General features: G+C 42.1%; 1 protein-coding gene across 2 annotated transcripts; it reads right to left on the reverse strand.

Moving 5' to 3' along the window:
* Window positions 1-2,529: 2,529 nt before the first annotated feature.
* On the reverse strand, window positions 2,530-13,953 carry LOC131193104 (zinc finger protein 883-like). Of its 2 annotated transcripts, none has more exons than XM_058172927.1 (2): window positions 13,461-13,953; window positions 2,530-6,763 (listed from the first exon to the last, which is right to left on the reverse strand). In XM_058172927.1, exon 2 carries the CDS (start codon window positions 6,437-6,439, stop codon window positions 4,283-4,285), a length of 2,157 nt encoding a protein of 718 aa, XP_058028910.1. In that variant the 5' UTR covers window positions 6,440-6,763; window positions 13,461-13,953; the 3' UTR covers window positions 2,530-4,282. The 2 variants fall into 2 exon arrangements, with proteins under 2 accessions (XP_058028910.1, XP_058028911.1); XM_058172928.1 differs by lacking the exon at window positions 13,461-13,953 and adding an exon at window positions 9,780-9,932.
* Window positions 13,954-18,559: the final 4,606 nt, after the last annotated feature.

Here is an 18,559-nt window from a genome sequence, read left to right on the forward strand (position 1 = left end):
AAAAGGAGGAGGTGAAGGGATCCACAGAAGGACAAGAGAGGTGTGAGTGATCAGAACAGGCTGGCAGCCAGAACAAAGCACAGAGCAAGAGGCTCTGAGAAATTAGACCAGTGACTGAGGGTGGGAAGTCTCCCAATTGCCAAGGAGAAAGGGACAAAGGGATCCAGACTTTTGCGTCCTTTCAGAGCAGCGCTTCACAACAAAATCAAAAAAGACCCATTAAACAAACAAGCTTCCCAGCCGACTTCCAATAACATAGGACAACACATTTACTTAATGACTTGTGGTTGTTTAACAATCACAGTAAAAATGGACATAAAATCAAGTGATAACTCACGTCACAAATGCATTGCTTAGCGACTGAAATTCTAGTCCCAAAAGTTGTTGCCAGTTGAGGACAATATGCACCCTTGAAATGGCAAATTCTCAAAACAAATCCTGAGGGGGAAAATTAAGGCAGAATGAAAAATAAACTTTTAGTGGCACGACAGTTTACAGAGGAACCAAGGAATGTTGGGTGTCTTCTCAAGTGAAAAGCAAATATCCCGCCAAATGATTTGGCCAATTGATAAGCTGGCTCTAACCTTCTTAGAGGGCCATCATACGTACAGCACTACTCCCAATGCAGACCCAAAAGCTGTGGATGTGATGATGATCCAACTACTAGAGTTAAAAGAGGCCTGTTCAGCTTTTGGCCCCAAGGTCTATTCCATGGAGCAGGGGTCTCCAACTTTGGTCGCTTTAAGACTTGTGGAATTCAAGAGAGCATAGAAAACATTCCTATCTTTTGTATATAGATAGTCCTCAACTTACAACCATTCATTCAGTGACCAGTTACAATAGCGTTGAAAAAAAGTGACACGACAGTTTTTATACTTAGGACTGTGGCATCATCCTCAGCGTCATGTGATCCAAATTTGAATGCGAGGCAACTGGTTAATATTTATGATATCTACAGTGTCCTGGGGTCATTTGATACATTTTGTGACCTTCTGGCAAGCAAATGGGGAAGCCAGATTCACTTAACAACCATATTCTTAAGAACTGTAGCAATTCACTTAATACCTGAGGCAAGAAAGGTTGTAAAATGGGGCAAAACTCACTTAACAAACAGTAACAGAAATTTCAGGCTCAGTTGCGGTCCTAAGTCAAGAACTACCAGTAATATTTTTTAAAAATCTGCACCAGCTTACTGTAGCCTCCCAGAAATGTTGTTCCTATGTTTCCCTGTTGCTGCTGGGGAGGATCAGCTCTCTAGTGTTTGGAGATGAGGACTTGGGAAAATCTGAGATCAGAGGAAAAACGTGAAGGACCTGAAGGCATGATCTGTCTTAGGAGGAGACCAGTATCCCGAAGACCAGTATTCAGGAGGCAACTTTTGAAGATGTTTTGCTTCTCATCCAAGAAGAGAAGTGAAACATCTACAAAAGAAAAAACCCAAGTCCAGTTGCCTCCTGAAAAAACATCTTTGGGACAATCATGACCTGGATGATAGAATCTCTACAGAGGAGACCAGTGGCATCTGAAGGCTGGTGTCAAGAGACCTGAGAGCAGGGGTGAAATGCTCCCGGTTCAGTCCGGATCGCCCGATCTGGTAGCGATGACGGCGGGTGGTTCGGAGAACCGGTAGCAAAAATCCCTGCCAATGGTCAGCAGTCGCGCGATCATCAGAGGTTTTTTGTTATACTTTTAAAAGCATTTTTTCTTTGGCCGAAAAAAATGCTTTTAAAAGTTTAAAAAAAAGCCTCTGATGATCACGCGGCTCAGCTTGGATCGTCAGAGCTTTTTAAACGTAAAAAAAATGCTTTTAAAAGAAAAGAAAAGCCTCTGACGATCAGGCAACTCAGCTGGGATCGTCAGAGCCTTCTAAAAGCATTTTAGAAAAGAGGTTGTAGAAAAAATGTTTTTGAAAGAAAAAAAAAAGTTGGCCACACCAACCCAGTCACATTACCACCACCACCACCCCACCAAGCCAAGCCCATAGAACCGGTAGTAACAAATTTTACATTTCACAACTGTCTGAGAGGCATCCCAGGCTGGGCCAATGGGCAGCCCTGTCCAGGTGGACTTGCTTGGAGATGGCGCACCTGAATTTGCCTCTTACGTGCCCAGATTCCCTTTCTGGTGGTTGCTGCATCCATGTTTTATCTCTGCCCCACTAACTGAAGAGCACCACTCCCATGGAGGTTTCAGTTGTTGCAATATAATGCTGCATGCAGCCATTTTGTAAGATCGTCCTGATTCCTCTAGCTATTCCATTACAATCCTCCCTTTCCAGTTTTAATTTTCCTCCCAATTTCATGCCTGAAAACGGGCATGGAATTTTTCTGAGTCTCTCCACCTTCACTTTTATAGCTTTCACTTACTCTGAAGATTTCCAAAAGTATTTTAACATAATGTAAGTCTTGTGGCATTTCAGAACCTATTAACGTCAGCTTGGCGCATGGATGATGGTAATTTGATCGGGCTTTTTTAAAAGGTAGGGCAGAAATCCATTTTCCCCAGGTGCTTTGAAAGGATAAATCAGTGTTCGGATCAATCATTTTTAATGTAAAACTGCTTAGTAAGTTTTAATAAGCCAAGGGCATTCCCTACAAATGTTCCCACAGAATGAAGCACTGAATTAAAAATAACTTTAAAAAGTTCCTTGGCATAGAATACAGGAAAAAGAAAGTATGAACATTCAGATGAATATTTGGCTCCCATATAGCTCTCCAGTTTTAAAAAAGGACCTTGACTTTGACCTCGCTCAACAGCAGTAACTGAGAGGGATCTATGAGTCCTAATGGACAACTACCTAAATATGAGACAGCAGTGTGGCTGCAGCTGCAGAAAAAGCCAATGCGGCCCTAACCTGCATCAACAGTGGGATGGTATCAATATCACATGAAGTGTCCGTACTGCATTATATTGCACTGGTAAGACTACACTTGGAATATTGCATCCATGTTTGGGCACCATGATACAGAAAAGATGTTGAGGCTCTAAAAACAGAGCAGAGAAGAGCAACAAAGATGACTGTGGGGTGGGCGGTAAAACAAGATGGAACAGCTGCAGGAACTGGATATGTCTAATCTACTACAGAGAAGGGCTATAAGGGTGATTAGTAGTCTTTCAATATTTGAATGGATGACACAGAAAAGAGGGGGGGGTCTATCTATTCTCTAAAGCACCCGAGAGATGGACAATAAGTTAACAGAGGGAGATTTATCAAAGAGACCCAACCTAGAATTAAGGGCCTCTGGTGGCTCAACAGGCTAATGCAGTCTGTTATTAACAGCAGCTGCTTGCAATTACTGCAGGTTCTAGTCCCACCAGGCCCAAGGTTGACTCAGCCTTCCATCCTTTATAAGGTAGGTAAAATGAGGACCCAGATTGTTGGGGGCAATAAAAGTTGACTTTGTATATAATATACAAATGGATGAAGACTATTGCTTGACATAGTGTAAGCTGCCCTGAGTCTTCGGAGAAGGGCGGGATATAAATGCAAATAAAAAAAACAACAACCTAGAATTAAGGAGAAACTGCCTGACAGTGAGAACAGTTAATCAGTGGAACGCCTTGCCTCCAGTGGAGATTTTTAAGAGGAGATTGGACAGCCATTTGTGTGGAATGGCCTAAGGCCTTCAGGGAGCCAGAGGAAATGGGAAAATGCCTGAGAGGGGACAGTGGGGGAAGGAAAGACCTGGTGGGAGCCTTTTAGGGTGGAAAAAGCATGGAGGTGACCAAGAGTTGGGAATCGGAGCACAGGGTGTCTCTGAGGGTAAGGCAGACCTCGAAGAAGTTCCCACAACCCTGAGGTAGCCAGTGTTCTGCTTAGCAACTTGCACATTTGTTTAATGGCTGCATCACGGAGATCAGGGACTTGAGTAATTAACCAAAGCACTCTTGCTTAACAACCATTGCAAAATGCTACCATAATTGGCAGCTCCAATTACATTTATATGTCTAGGACTAATTCTATGCTGGCTTGGGAATTGTGGGGCTCAAAATATGTAGGACACCAAGAAAGAAGGCTGAAATTTGACATGTGGAAATTCCAAAATCAGTATACAATAAAACATTACGGAAAACCCTTTTTGAGGAATTCCACAACTTCTGCAAAAGGAATCATAACAGTACTTTTGCTGAAAAGTGAAACAGGAGTTAGCTTTTATGAAAGTAAAATTTTCAGTTTTTTTCCTCTATCTAATCCTAAGAGATGTTGACTAAAAGGAATTAGGCCAGAATTCAAATAGTCAATTTACTACCTATACTCCCAATTGGAAATCAGAAATGAAATTTAAGCCTTTTCTAAATTCATCAATGTTTGCCTCATATGGATTTCCTTGTGTGCAATAAAGGACGATTTATGCCTGAAGTACCGTCCACAGACTGGACATCTGAAAGGTTTCTCCCCTGTGTGTAAACCTACATGACTTAGAAGACTAGACCTACTACTAAAATCTTTCCCACAATCCGGACATTCATACGGTTTCTCTCCTGTGTGTGTCCTCTGGTGAATCACCAGGCTGGAATTCTGACTGAAAAGTTTTCCACAATCAGGACATTCAAAGGGTTTCTCTCCTGTGTGAATCCTCTGGTGTCTCACCAGGTTGGAATTCTGACTGAAACCTTTGCCACAATCAGGACATTCAAAGGGTTTCTCTCCTGTGTGACTCCTCTGGTGTATTGCCAGGTCAGAACAGTGACTGAAGCTTTTTCCACAATCCGGGCATTCATACGGCTTATCTCCTGTGTGAGTCCTCTGGTGTTTCACCAGGTTGAAATTCAGACTGAAAGTTTTTCCACAATCATGACATTCAAAGGGTTTCTCTCCTGTGTGAGTCCTCTGATGTTTCACCAGGTTGGAATTTTGACTGAAAGTTTTCCCACAATCGGGACATTCAAAGGGTTTCTCTCCTGTGTGTGTCCTTTGGTGTTTCACCAGGTCAGAACTGTAACTGAAACATTTACCACACTCTAGACACTCATACGGTTTTTCTCCTGTGTGAGTCCTCTGGTGTTTCATCAGATCAGAACGGTAACTGAAAGTTTTCCCACACTCTGGACATTCGTAGGGTTTTTCTCCTCTGTGAATCCTCTGGTGTATCACCAGGTCGGAATTCAGACTGAAACTTTTTTCACAATCTGAACATTCAAAAGGTTTCTCTCTTGTGTGAATCCTCTGGTGTTTCACCAGGTTGGAATTCTTACTGAAACATTTCCCACAATCAAGACATTCATATGGTTTTTCTCCTGTGTGAGTCCTCTGGTGAATCACCAAATGGGAATTCTGACTGAAACTTTTCCCACAATCAGGACATTCAAAGGGTTTCTCTCCTGTGTGAATCCTCTGGTGTATTACCAGATTGGAATTCAAACTGAAACTTTTTCCACAATCAGGACATTCAAATGGTTTCTCTCCCGTGTGAGTCCTTTGGTGTTTCAACAGGCTGGAATTCTGACTGAAACGTTTCCCACAATCAGCACATGCAAAAGGTTTCTCTCCTGTGTGAGTCCTCTGGTGTATCACCAGGTGGGAATTTGCAATGAATCCTTTCCCACAATCAGGACAAATGTATGATTTCTTTCCTGTGTATGGCCTGCGGTGTATCATCAGGTGGGAATTTGGATCAAAACTTTTACTACAATCAGGGTATTCAAATGGTTTCTCTTCTGTGTGAATCCTCTGGTGTTTCATCATGCTATATTTCTGTCTGAAACGTTTCCCACAAACAGGACATTCAAAAGGTTTCTCTCCTGTGTGAGTCCTCTGGTGTATCACCAGGTGGGAATTTGCTGTAAAACTTTTCCCACAATCAGGACACACATATGATTTCTTTCCTGTGTACGTCCTGTGGTATATCACCAGGTGGGAATTTGGATCAAAACTTTTACTACAACCAGGGTATTCAAATGGTTTCTCTTCTGTGTGAGTCCTCTGGTGTTTCATCATGCTAGATTTCTGACTGAAATGTTTCCCACAATCAGGACATTCAAAGGGTTTCTCTCCAATGTGAGTCTTCTGGTGTATCACTAGGTGGGAATTCGCCATAAAACTTTTCCCACAAATAGGACAGTCATAGAGTTTCTCCCTGATGTGAATCTTCTGATGCATCTCCAATTTGCCATTTTCGCTAAAGCATTTACCACATTCAGAGCACTTGTAGGGCATCTCTCCTGTGTGGGTCCTTCCATGATCCACAAGGGAGCTGTTCTGACCAAATATTTTATCACATTCAGATAAATTGTATGGTTGTTCTCCAGAGTCGATCGTGTTGTCCACAATGAGCTCTGATTTGCAATCTGTTCTTTTCCCATAATAGGCAGATCTGTGCACCTTTTTCAATACTGATATTCTTGAAGAGGTCAAAAATATGCGTGATCCTTGTTGGATTTGATCCTTGTTGCTTTGATTACAGCTACTGTTTTCTTCCTCACAGGGTAAAGCCTCCATTACTGTCTGCCCTATGTGGCTTCCCAATTGACCTTTTCCTCCCCACTGACTTCCAGATATTTCACTTTTTTTCTAAATGGAATAATAATCTCCCTTGACTTTTCATGTAATGCTTCCTTCTGTTCCTTGTACTCTATTTATTCCAGCTTGAAATCTCTCTTGATTTTCTCTCTTTTGTCGATCACCTTCTGGAGAAGGAGAATAATTGTATATTTTTCCAAAGGAAATGGAAAATATTTTGATTTCTGGATTGATTTGCTTCCTTCTTCAAAGTTGCTTGTTATTCTCAGTTGTCTGGAGTGCTCTTATTGGCATCCTCTTTTTCTGTAATATTCAAATAAAAATGTAACATTAATTGTTTATAAAATGGTTGAAGAATATGTGAAAAAAATAAAAGTATGCATTACAAGTAAATAGCAAACATGCCACAATGGTAAAATAATTTCTTACATTAATTATGATTGATTTGACATATTAAAGATTACCGTGATCCAAGTTCAAATATCCATTCAATCATGAAATACATTTGTGGACTTGGATCAATCACAAATTCTTAGCATTGCAATTATTGGGTAGAATCTCTTTAATTAAGATAAATGTTTTACCAAAGATGCTTTTACTGTTGTAGACTTTACCAAAACGTGTAACTCATACTCCATTTAAACAACGGACATCTGTAAGTTTATATGGCAAGGGGAAAAACCCAAGAATTAAATATAAATTATCACAAGACGCTAAGGAAACAGGAGGTTTGGGCTTACTAGATTTGCAATTGTATTTTGATACTTGTTGTTTTGTCTGCCAAAAAGAGTTGGTGACTCTTAAGAGGCTATAAATAAGAGCTACGGGGCCATAAATTAAGATTTTGATGGCATGGCTATTTATGGGTTGATAAGGTTAAAGAACATTTTTATTTTAATCATCACTTTTTTAAACATGCAATCTTAAAGAGTTTGGAATAAATATAAAGTAAGGTTCTCTGCAAAGATGTCTTTTTGGGTATTTCAATTAATTAATTTTGATCCTATGTGGAAATTGCTTTTGGATTTTTTCCTTGAGGAGAAAAAAATGAAAGACTAATTTTAGGATTTTTTTGATTAGATACAGTAAGTTTGTTGTTATAGAAATAGCTGGTACAGATTATTATATAAAATCAAAAAGTTGAGGTTTTTTATTAGTACCTTATTCTACTGCACTAAAAGGAGTCAGAGGTCAATACTTTTTTTCTTTTCCTTTTTCCCCTTAATCCTACATTTTCCTCTCTTCACCTTTTCCTCCCTTATTTTACAATTATTTTCATTTTTCTTTATATTTATTTTTTTTATATGTTCTTCAAAGGTATAAAGAGCAGACTATATTCAGTATTTAAATATAAGTGAAACTTTTGATCTGCAAAGCAAAGTCTTAAGATTCAGGCTGTTTGAAGTTTATGATGCATATTGTGGGAAATACTTTCTGTTCTCCCCCCTTCCTTCTCTTTCAGGCCTATTTGACAGCACAGTCCTTCATTCAGTGACTATTTTAGCTTTTTTTTTTAAAGAAAAACTCTATATTTAAAAGACTGAGTCTGAGTAATTCATATATAACTGCATAATTAACCTTCATGAATATGAAACTCACAGATCAGTAAATCAAATTTTTCTTACAGTCCTAGACTAGAATAAGAAGGGTGGGATGTAAACAATTTTAAAAGCTAAAAAATATAAAATACACAAATTTAAAAACATTTTAAAAACCAAATTCTTTTCTAAAAAAAGAAACTTATTAAAAAGATAAAACATTAAATACAAACAAAACAAAAGTATATGGCTGACTATATCTACCATAATACCGAATGCTCTTAACTGACAAGTTAAAATTATTTTTTTAAAAAATAAGATTAACTTGAAGCTCATAAAAGCTTAAATTTTCCTGGTATGGATAAATTTGTCAAAATGAAAACACTGACCAGGTTATTGTATTTTTTAAAAAAGAGTTTTAAAATCTGAAGCCATCCATTTGTGGTGGGTGGAGTCTAGGGCTCATATAGGGTGTTAAGAAAGAGAGAGAGAGAAACAAGAAAAAAAGAGAAAGAAAGGAAGGAAGGAAGGAAGGAAGAAAAAGAGAGAAAGAAAGAGAGAAAGAAAGAGAAAGAAAAAGAAAGGAAGAAAGAAAGAAAAGAAGGAAGGGATGGAGAGAGACAAGAAAGAGAAAGTGAAAGAAAGATAAAAAGAAAGGAAAAGAAAGAGGAAGGAAGGGAGAGAGAGAGAGAAAGAAAGAAAAGGAAGGAAGGAAGCACCCCAAACCCTGACACTAGATGTGGCATGTCTAGTGGGACCCAGTCACATGACCAACCAGCCATGACCACCCAGTCACATGACCAATCAGCTACGCCCACCCAATCACATGACCACCGAGCAAGCAATGCTCACGGAACTGGTAGTAAATTTTTTTGAAACCTACCACTGTCCAGGACATTGCAACCGTCATAAATTTAAGTCACCTGTCAAGCATCTGAATGTAAGCCATATAACTATGGGGATGCTACAATGGTCATAAGTGTGAAAAATGATCATAAGTCACTTTTTTCAGCACCGTTGTAACTTTGAATGATCACTAAATGAAACTGTTGTAAATTGAGGACTACCTGTACTTACAGAGAAATGAAAGGGCAACAAACAGGGCTAGAGGGGGCTAGAGAATAAAACATATGAAGAACAGTTGCAGGAATTGAGCATGTCTAGTCTAATGAAAAGAAGGGGTGACATGATACCAGTGTTCCAATATTTGAGGGGCTGCCACAAAGAAGAGGGCTCAAATTATTTTTCAAAGCACCAGAAGGCCGAACGAGAAACAATGGATGGAAACTAATCAAGGAGAAATTTCCTGATAGTGAGAACAATTGATCAGTGGAACGGCTTGCCTCCAGAGGTTGTGGGTGCTCCATCACTGGAGGCTTTGAAGAAGAGACTGGACAGCCATTTGTCTGAATTGGTGTAAGGTCTCCTGCTCAAGCAGGGCATTGGATTAGATGACCTCAAAGGTCCCTTCCAACTCTGTTATTCTATGTCTAAGGAAATTCTTAATCATCTAGATCATGGTTGTCCCAAAGGTGCTTTTTTTCAAGAGGAAGCTGGACTTTCTGGTTTTTCTTTGAAGACATTTAGCTTCCTGGATGACAAGTGAAACATCTTCAAAGAAAAACCAGAAAGTCCAGTTGCCTCTTGAAAAAAAAGCACCTCTGAACCTATTATTCTATATTCTATTCAATACTCTAGCTGCTCCTCTGATCTACGGCCGTGGAGGAAACCTAACAGCCCTACTTGCTCCCAGCCTCTCCTCCGACCTCTCCTGAACTCACCTGCCAGCTGCTGCTTCGATCCTGGGAAGAGCACAAAAGCCACTCGGCACACCACCTTCCTCCCCTGTGCGATCCAGTAGAGGAAGTTCCTCTGCGCTTCTTCTCTCCTCCCATCCTTTCTAGCAACACAGCACTCGATGGTTTTAACTCCTTTAAACTCAAACACAGGTGGTGCTGTTATACTTTGGCTCTCTAGGTACAGATGTTGCCTATCTGACTGCCATCTTGCGACAGGAGGCGGAAAAACATGTTTGTCCTGTTTGCAAGATGTTTTCATTGATTACATGCTATCTAGTCATTTTCCATTCCTAGCAATTGGACTTTGCAACTCTGCCAAGTGAAATGTGACACTACTTCTCTTGTGAATATTAACTATGTGCTGAATTACAGAATAAAAGTTGGAGAAGGGTCCAACTTCTCCAAGCAGGAGAGCTTATACCATTCCAAGCAAATAGCTGTTGAATCTCCTCTCAAAAACCGTCACTGATAGAGCACTTCTGGAGGCAAGTCGTTCACTACAGTAATTGTTCTCATGGATGGGAACTTTGTCCTTGATTCTAGATTGACTCTCTTTCTGAAAAGTCTCCGCCTGTTACTTCTTGTCCTGCTCTCAGGCACTTTGGATAATAGGACGACCCCCTCAAATCTGTCAGCTCCTCAATTATTGAAAGATTGCTATCTTGTCATCCCTAGCCGTACTCATCACATATTTTAGAATCTAGTGCCTAGGTTTTTTGTGGGTTTTTTTCTGCACTCTCTTCTCTTTTCTTTTTCTGCACTAGATTCTCATAATCTTTTTTCTATCATGGTGACCAAAACACAATATTCCAAGTGTCGCCTTACTAGTACAGTAGAATGCAGTACACTGAAAGCATATGACCCAAAACAAATTCCTTGTGTGTCCAATCACACTTGGCCAATAAAAAATTCTATTCTATTCTATTCTTCTACTGACACTTCCTGTGATCTTGATACTATCCCTCTGTTGATGCAGACAAGGTCTGTATTGGTTTTTTTCTGCAGCTGCAGCACACAGCTAGCTCATACTTGGGGTGGTTGTCCACTGGAACTCCTAGATTCATCTCAGTTACTGCTGTTCAGCCAAGGACAACCTCTTCTCTAGATATGCATTTAGTTTTTCCTGCTTAAGTGTAAAAAACTATTTTTCTCACCGCTGAATTACATCGTGCTGGAAATTACATTGTGCTGTTCAAGACTGTTAAGATCGTCCTGTTGTCTCCAAATTTGGTAAGTTCCCCCTTCTATCCCTTCACCAAAATCATGTATGAAGATGTTGAAGAGTACTGGGCCTAAGACAGAGCCTTGGGGTGTCCCCATTGCACGCTTCCCTCCATATAGATGCAGTCCACCTTTTGCCACCATCAGATAAGCAAAGACAATGAGAAAGCCAGATTCACTTTACAAATGTGTTACTAAGTTAACAACTGCAGTGATTCACTTAGCAACTGTGACAAGAAACATAAAATGGGCAAGACTAAGTAACTTTCTTTCTTAGCAACAGTTTTCTCTTCCTTGTCTGTCACCTGCTGGGGAAGAAGAAGAGTTTTGTAGCTTTTCTGAAGGAACTGTAAGATTTTAATTGATCAGTTTGATCAGGTTTGTTTGTACTAGAACGCATGGCGCCCAGGTGCCCCAGGCTGTTCATGCATTGATTTGACATTTTTATAAAAAAATAAAAAAATTGGAAAAGAAAAAAAAAGATTTTAACTACAGCTTTGGTTTGCTTTCCATTTTAATGCTGCTTGTGATTCTCAGTCCTCCACAGTGCTCTCTTTGGCATTCTTTTGATTCACATAAAAGAGTGAGTTTCATTATGGTTTGTAAAATGGCGGCTCAAATTTGAAAAAATGAGAAAAAAGCATACATTTCAATTAAAAAAAGCATAACATAACATAACATAACATCAGAGTTGGAAGGGACCTTGGAGGCCTTCTAATCCAACCCCCTGCCCAGGCAGGAAACCCTACACCATCTCAGTCAGATGGTTATCCAACATTTTCTTAAAAATTTCCAGTGTTGGAGCATTCACAACTTCTGAAGGCAAGTCGTTCCACTTATTAATTGTTCTAACTGTCAGGAAATTTCTCCTTAGTTCTAAGTTGTTGTTTTTTTTTATTATGTTAACAGAATAACAAAGTTGGAAGGACCTAATAATAACAACAACAGAGTTGGAAGGGACCTTGGAGGTCTTCTAGTCCAACTCCTGCCAAGGCAGGAAACCCTACACCATCTCAGTCAGATGGTTATCCAACGTTTTCTTAAATATTTCCAGTGTTGGAGCATTCACAACTTTGAGGAAAAGTTGTAAGTCTTCTTTTTCAGCACCACTGTAACTTTGAAAGCTGAGTGGTCAAAGGTAAGCAAGGACTGCCTATAAATCTGAACATCCCAACTGGTGCTCGGTAGCTACTTTAAAAGAAGTCCTGGGATCAGCACACTTGTGCTAGGTTAGTACATGGACGGTGCACCACCAGGTGCTTGTTTTCTAGATATGAAAGTAAAAACAAAATCCCTGAAGGCAGCAGTGGCAGATCAGTTTCATACTGTTGCCAAGAAAATAACGTGTCATAAAATCACAAGAAATCAACCCTAATAGAAAGGAGATTTTAACTACTGCTTTGGTTTGCTTTCCATTTTAATGCTGCTTGTGATTCTCAGTCCTCCACAGTGCTCTCTTTGGCATTCTTTTGATTCACATAAAAGAGTGAGTTTCATTATGGTTTGTAAAATGGCGGCTCAAATTTGCAAAAATGAGAAAAAAGCATACATTACAATTAAAAAAGCATAACATAACATAACATAACATAACATAACATAACATAACATCAGAGTTGGAAGGGACCTTGGAGGTCTTCTAATCCAACCCCTGCCCAGGCAGGAAACCCTAAACCATTTCAGACAAATGGTTATCCAACGTTTTCTTAAATATTTCCAGTGTTGGAGCATTCACAACTTTGAGGAAAAGTTGTAAGTCTTCTTTTTCAGCACCACTGTAACTTTGAAAGCTGAGTGGTCAAAGGTAAGCAAGGACTGCCTATAAATCTGAACATCCCAACTGGTGCTCGGTAGCTACTTTAAAAGAAGTCCTGGGATCAGCACACTTGTGCTAGGTTAGTACATGGACGGTGCACCACCAGGTGCTTGTTTTCTAGATATGAAAGTAAAAACAAAATCCCTGAAGGCAGCAGTGGCAGATCAGTTTCATACTGTTGCCAAGAAAATAACGTGTCATAAAATCACAAGAAATCAACCCTAATAGAAAGGAGATTTTAACTCTCCCAAAAGCAAAAACTTGCAGGCAGCAGCTTTTAAAGTATGCACCACCAGGTGCTTGTTTTCTAGATATGAAAGTAAAAACAAAATCCCTGAAGGCAGCAGTGGCAGATCAGTTTCATACTGTTGCCAAGAAAATAACGTGTCATAAAATCACAAGAAATCAACCCTAATAGAAAGGAGATTTTTTAACTCTCCCAAAAAGCAAAAACTTGCAGGCAGCAGCTTTTAAAGCATGCACCACCAGTGGAATAAAATCCACCGGGGAAGAAAGGAATATGCAGCAGCTGATTTGTTTCAGCCTCCTTGCTTCTCTGCTTTTACACCACGGAGGAAACCAAACAGCCCTACTTGCTTCCGGCCTCTCCTCCACCTTCCTCAACTCACCTTTCAGCCGCTACTTCGACCCTGGGAAGACCGGGAGAGCCGCCCTCCACGCCTCGATTTTCTCAGCGGAGAGCCGGAAAAGGAAGTTCCTCTGCTGTACTCCTCCAAGTCCTCTCTAGCAATCTAATATTCGAATGTTTCAACTCCTTCGGCGTCCGTTACCGATGCTCTATATTTGCTGTGACAGTCGTCTAGCGCGGGCGTTGCTTTATCTATAGTGCGCCATCTAGCGACATAAAGCTGAAAACCAGGTTGTTCCTCTGTACCTAAGGCGGTTGCAAGATCATTATTTTTTTTTATTATGTTAACAGAATAACAAAGTTGGAAGGGACCTAATAATAATAACAACAACAACAAGAACAACAGAGTTGGAAGAGACCTTGGAGGTCTTCTAGTCCAACTCCCTGCCAAGGCAGGAAACCCTAAACCATTTCAGACAAATGGTTATCCAACGTTTTCTTAAATATTTCCAGTGTTGGAGCATTTACAACTTCTGCAGGCAAGTCGTTCCACTGATCAACTGTTCTCACTGTCAGGAGGTTTCTCCTTAATTCTAGGTTGTTGTTTTTTTAATTTGCATTTATATCCCGCCCTTCTCCGAAGACTCAGGGCGGCTTACACTATGTCAAGCAATAGTCTTAATCCATTTGTATATTATATACAAAGTCAACTTATTGCCCCCAACAATCTGGGTCCTCATTTTACCTACCTTATAAAGGATGGAAGGCTGAGTCAACCTTGGGCCTGGTGGGACTTGAACCTGCAGTAATTGCAAGCAGCTGCTGTTAATAACAGACTGCATTAGTCTGTTGAGCTACCAGAGGCCCTTGATTAGTTTCCACCCATGGCTTCTTGTTCTACCCTCAGGTGCTTTGGAGAATAGTTTGACTCTCTCTTCTTTGTGGCAACCCCTGAGATATTGGAACACTGTTATCATTGGAGGTCTTCTAATCCAACCCCCTTTCCAGACAAGTGGCTGTCTAATCTCTTCTTAAAAACCTCCAATGTTGGAGAATCCACAACTTATTTTTATTTATTTATTTTTATTTTATTTATTTGTCAATCATATATAAGATAACAGGTAAACATATAAACATAATTTGGATACATGAAAAGAGTAAGTAAAAATGAATATTAGGCCAGGGACAGTAGGCACGCAGGTGCACTTATGCACGCCCCTTACAGACCTCTTAGGAATGGGGTGAGGTCAACAGTAGACAGTTTAAGCTTAAAGTTTTGGGGGTTTAGGGAAAATATTACAGAGTCAGATAGTGTATTCCAGGCATTGACCACTCTGTTACTGAAGTCATATTTTCTGCAATCAAGTTTGGAGCGGTTTACCTTGAGTTTGTATCTATTATTTGCTCGTGTATTGTTGTGGTTGAAACTGAAGTAGCCATTGACAGGTAGGACATTGTGGTAGATAATTTTATGTACCATGCTTAGGTCAGATTGAAATCTGTGTAGTTCTAAGTTGTCTAAGCCCAAAATTTGGAGTCTGGTGGCATAAGGTATTTTATTGGGAGCAGAGGAATGGAGGACTCTTGTGAAATATCTCTGGACTCTCTCAATTGTATTTATGTCCGATATGCAGTGTGGGTTCCAGACAGATGAGCTGTATTCAAGGATTGGTCTAGCAAATGTTTTGTATGCTCTTGTTAGTAGTACAATATTACCAGAGAAGAAGCTACGCAAGATTAGATTAACAACTCTTAGTGCCTTTTTGGTAATGTTGTTACAGTGGGCTGTGGCACTTAGATCTTTAGAAATGAGTAGTCCAAGGTCCTTGACAGAGTGAGGGTCATCTATAAGGTCATGTCCATCTAATTTGTATTTTATGTTTTGATTTTTGTTGCCAGAGCATTTGTGTGTTGAGATTTGAAGTTGCCAGTTGTTAGACCAATCTGACACATAGTCAAGGTCTGGAGGCAAGTTGTTCCACTGATTAATTGTTCTCACCAGTGGTGGGATTCAAATATTTAACAACCGGTTCTCTGCCCTAATGATTTCTTCCAACAACCAGTTCACCAAACTGCTCAGAAAGTTAACAAACGATTCTCCCGGAGTGGTGCGAACTGGCTGAATCCCACCACTGGTTCTCACTGTTAGGAAATGCCATCAAGTAGCATAGCATAGCATAGCATAGCATAGCATAGCATAGCATAGCATAGCATAGCATAGCATAGCATAGCATAGTTGGAAGGGATCTTGGAGGTCTTCTAGTCCAACCCCCTGCCTAGGCAGGAAACCAGTAGTTTTGGCATTGCAGCCCCAGTGACACTCCCAGTAGAAAGGCAAGCACTGCCACCACCCTCGGACGAGTGTTGCCACCCCGTGCCCCCCCTTCAGAGGTGGGTTTCAGCAGGTTCTGACCAGATCTGGAGAACCGGTAGTGGAAATTTTGAGTAGTGCAGAGAACCAGTAGTAAAAATTCTGACTGGCCCTGCCCCCATCTATTCTCTGCCTCCCAAGTCCCAACTGATCGGGAGAAAATGGGGATTTTTGCAGTAACCTTCCCCTGGAGTGGGGTGGGAATGGAGATTTTACAGTATCCTTTCCCTGCCACCCCCACCAAGGCACACCCACCAAGCTATGCCACGCCCACCAAGCCACACCCACAGAACTGGTAGTAAAAAAATTTGAAACCCATCACTGGTGAGGACTATCTGTATTACACTCAGAAAAAAAAAAAGCCATTGCAGTAGATGTGGATAATTTTTTTTGTATCCAGTTGTTGGATTACCCGGAAGGATGTGAAGGATCATGGTGAGAAAAAAACAAGGCTGATTAAATATTTGCTGCAGCCAGTGTCTATAACACTGTCTACAAGTGTCTACTTATCCCTGGACCCCCGTTTCTGGCACTACTATCCGGGTCTTGATAGTAAAAGGGTGGATAGATGCACTTACCATCATGTCACCGTCACTGTTGCTCCCCTTGGTGGAGCTTGGGGGGGTGTTCTCCGGCTGGAATTCCCTTGACTTCGTCTAGAAGATGTGGAACCTCCACAGCCTGTCTGCCAATTTTCCCCTTGTCTGGCGGCTTCCATGGGGTTTTTCTTATCTGGGGTGTACCTGGAACTCGAACTTGGGGAACGGGAGCTGGACCCAGGCATTCTGATGCCCTATTCTGTGCTGTCCACACCAGTAGCATTTGACAGTCCCGGAGGGTGTGGGCAGCAGTGGCTCAAGCAGCTTAGCTAGGGTCCAGCGACCCAAGGGTCTTCTCATCGGTTTCTCTGTGGTCGGCTTCCGATCGGGGTGGATCTCCAGATCCATGGCCACTGCTGTGCTGTACCAAGCTTGTATGCATTCTGGGACCCTCTGGATGCCGCATGCCTGTCAGAGTTCTGGGTCGAGGGCCTCTTTGAAGTGGTGAATAAGGAGGTATTCCGACCAGGGGTGGGCTCCTGGGGGTTCTGGCCATCCTCGAGCCTCCAAAGCCTGGGGACGGTGAAAACAGGCCTCCCAGAAGTTCCAGATGTTCTGAAACATGCCTGTTTCCGGCCTCTGGAGGGCCTCCAGAGCCTGGGGGAGGCAGTTTTTGTGGCCCTCAGGCTCCAGAGGCTTTTCCCGAGCCTCTGGGAGGGTGAAAAACAGCCTTCCTGAAAGGTCCAGAAAGCTGGAAACGGGCTTGTTTCTGGCCTCCTGTGGGCCTCTGGAGCCAGAGGGAAACAGTTTCCACCCTCCCGGAGGCTTGAAGGAAACGTCTGGAGCCTGAGGGTGAAAAAAGACCCCACCCCACCATAGTGCAGGTGGCTGACTAGGCCACATCCACCATGGCCACTGTTGTGGTCCGTCAGCAGCCTACAGAGCTGGCAATGGAGACAGACAGCGATGAGGCTGGGGTGAGGCCAGGGCCATCGGGAAGTGAGGTGCGGACTCCAGAGTCTCCAGACACTGATAGTAGTGAGGCAGAGGAACAGGAGGAACCTGTTCCTAATGCACACATGAGAAGAGCTGCCAAAAGGCAAGAGCAGCTCAAGCAAAAACGACAACTCAGGAGAAGGGCCAAGAGATGATTGGCCTCTCCCATACAGCTTAAAACAGACCAGCACCCGCATTTGAACTTTGCTGGAAAACAACGTTGTCGCTGTGTCTTCTGCTTCATCTTCTGCTTCATCTACGTCTTTATTTTTGTGACTTCTGGATGTTTGCCAGGAAGGGCCTTTGGCAGTTTGCGAGATAACTGAGGAATTTTTGTTGGGAGGCATTTGTTTTACTTTGAGTTGAACGACACTGGGAATGAAGTAATTCCCAGCTCTTCGAATAAAGTATGTTCATGGACTGAGTTTCTTAATACTTACTTGGGCCTGGGTTACAACAGCCACACGCACCCAGCAACAGGGCAGTGAACCAATTGCTAAGGGATCTGGTTCCGGCCAGTCCCTCAGCTTCCCAGCCAGTCTTTGGAATTCCCACACTAACTCCTTGGGAAGTTGGCCCGCTTGTTTCAATGCCTTGATTTGAGCCTCGGCTTCAAATCGATGGGCCATGTCTTCGAAGCGGCTTCAGAACAGCTGAACGAATTTGTCTGCATCATCTAGCTCAGGGGCTTCCTCAGCTATCCACTCTGCCACTTATCCCTCATTCATGCCCTCCGCAATCACCGAAATCAATTTCTGATCGGTTGGGTATTGGTCCCCATATTGATCGATGTGTGTCCAAACTCAGTTGAGGAAATAGGCTAGCCGCCCCGGGGTCCCATCAAAGGTCGCTCTAAATTGCAGAGGAGGAGGAGCTGGCAGGACCGGTTGCTGAGCCGACATGGGCTGCTGGGCTGGAACGGGCTGTTGGGTAGTATTGGCAGTGGAGCAGCAACTGGTGGCTGGAGTTGCACTGTTGTTGGACAGGCACTTGTGGCAGGACCATGACCTGCAGCTGTAACTGCACCAGCTGCTGGATCAGTATCTGCGGCAGGGCCATGGCTGGTGGCTGGAACTGCACTGGTTGCTGGATCAGTACAGGCTGCAGAATTGGAGACGGTGTCCACTGGTACTGCACCCACCCCTGGCCAGGGTAGAATGCCCACCCAGGTGGGATTTGGTCAGCTGGAGGAAGTCTGAGGATGTGCTGCTGGGGCTGAACCATGGATCCTAC

Source organism: Ahaetulla prasina, chromosome 2 (assembly GCF_028640845.1).
Source record: "Ahaetulla prasina isolate Xishuangbanna chromosome 2, ASM2864084v1, whole genome shotgun sequence".
NCBI classification, from domain to species: Eukaryota; Metazoa; Chordata; class Lepidosauria; order Squamata; family Colubridae; genus Ahaetulla; species Ahaetulla prasina.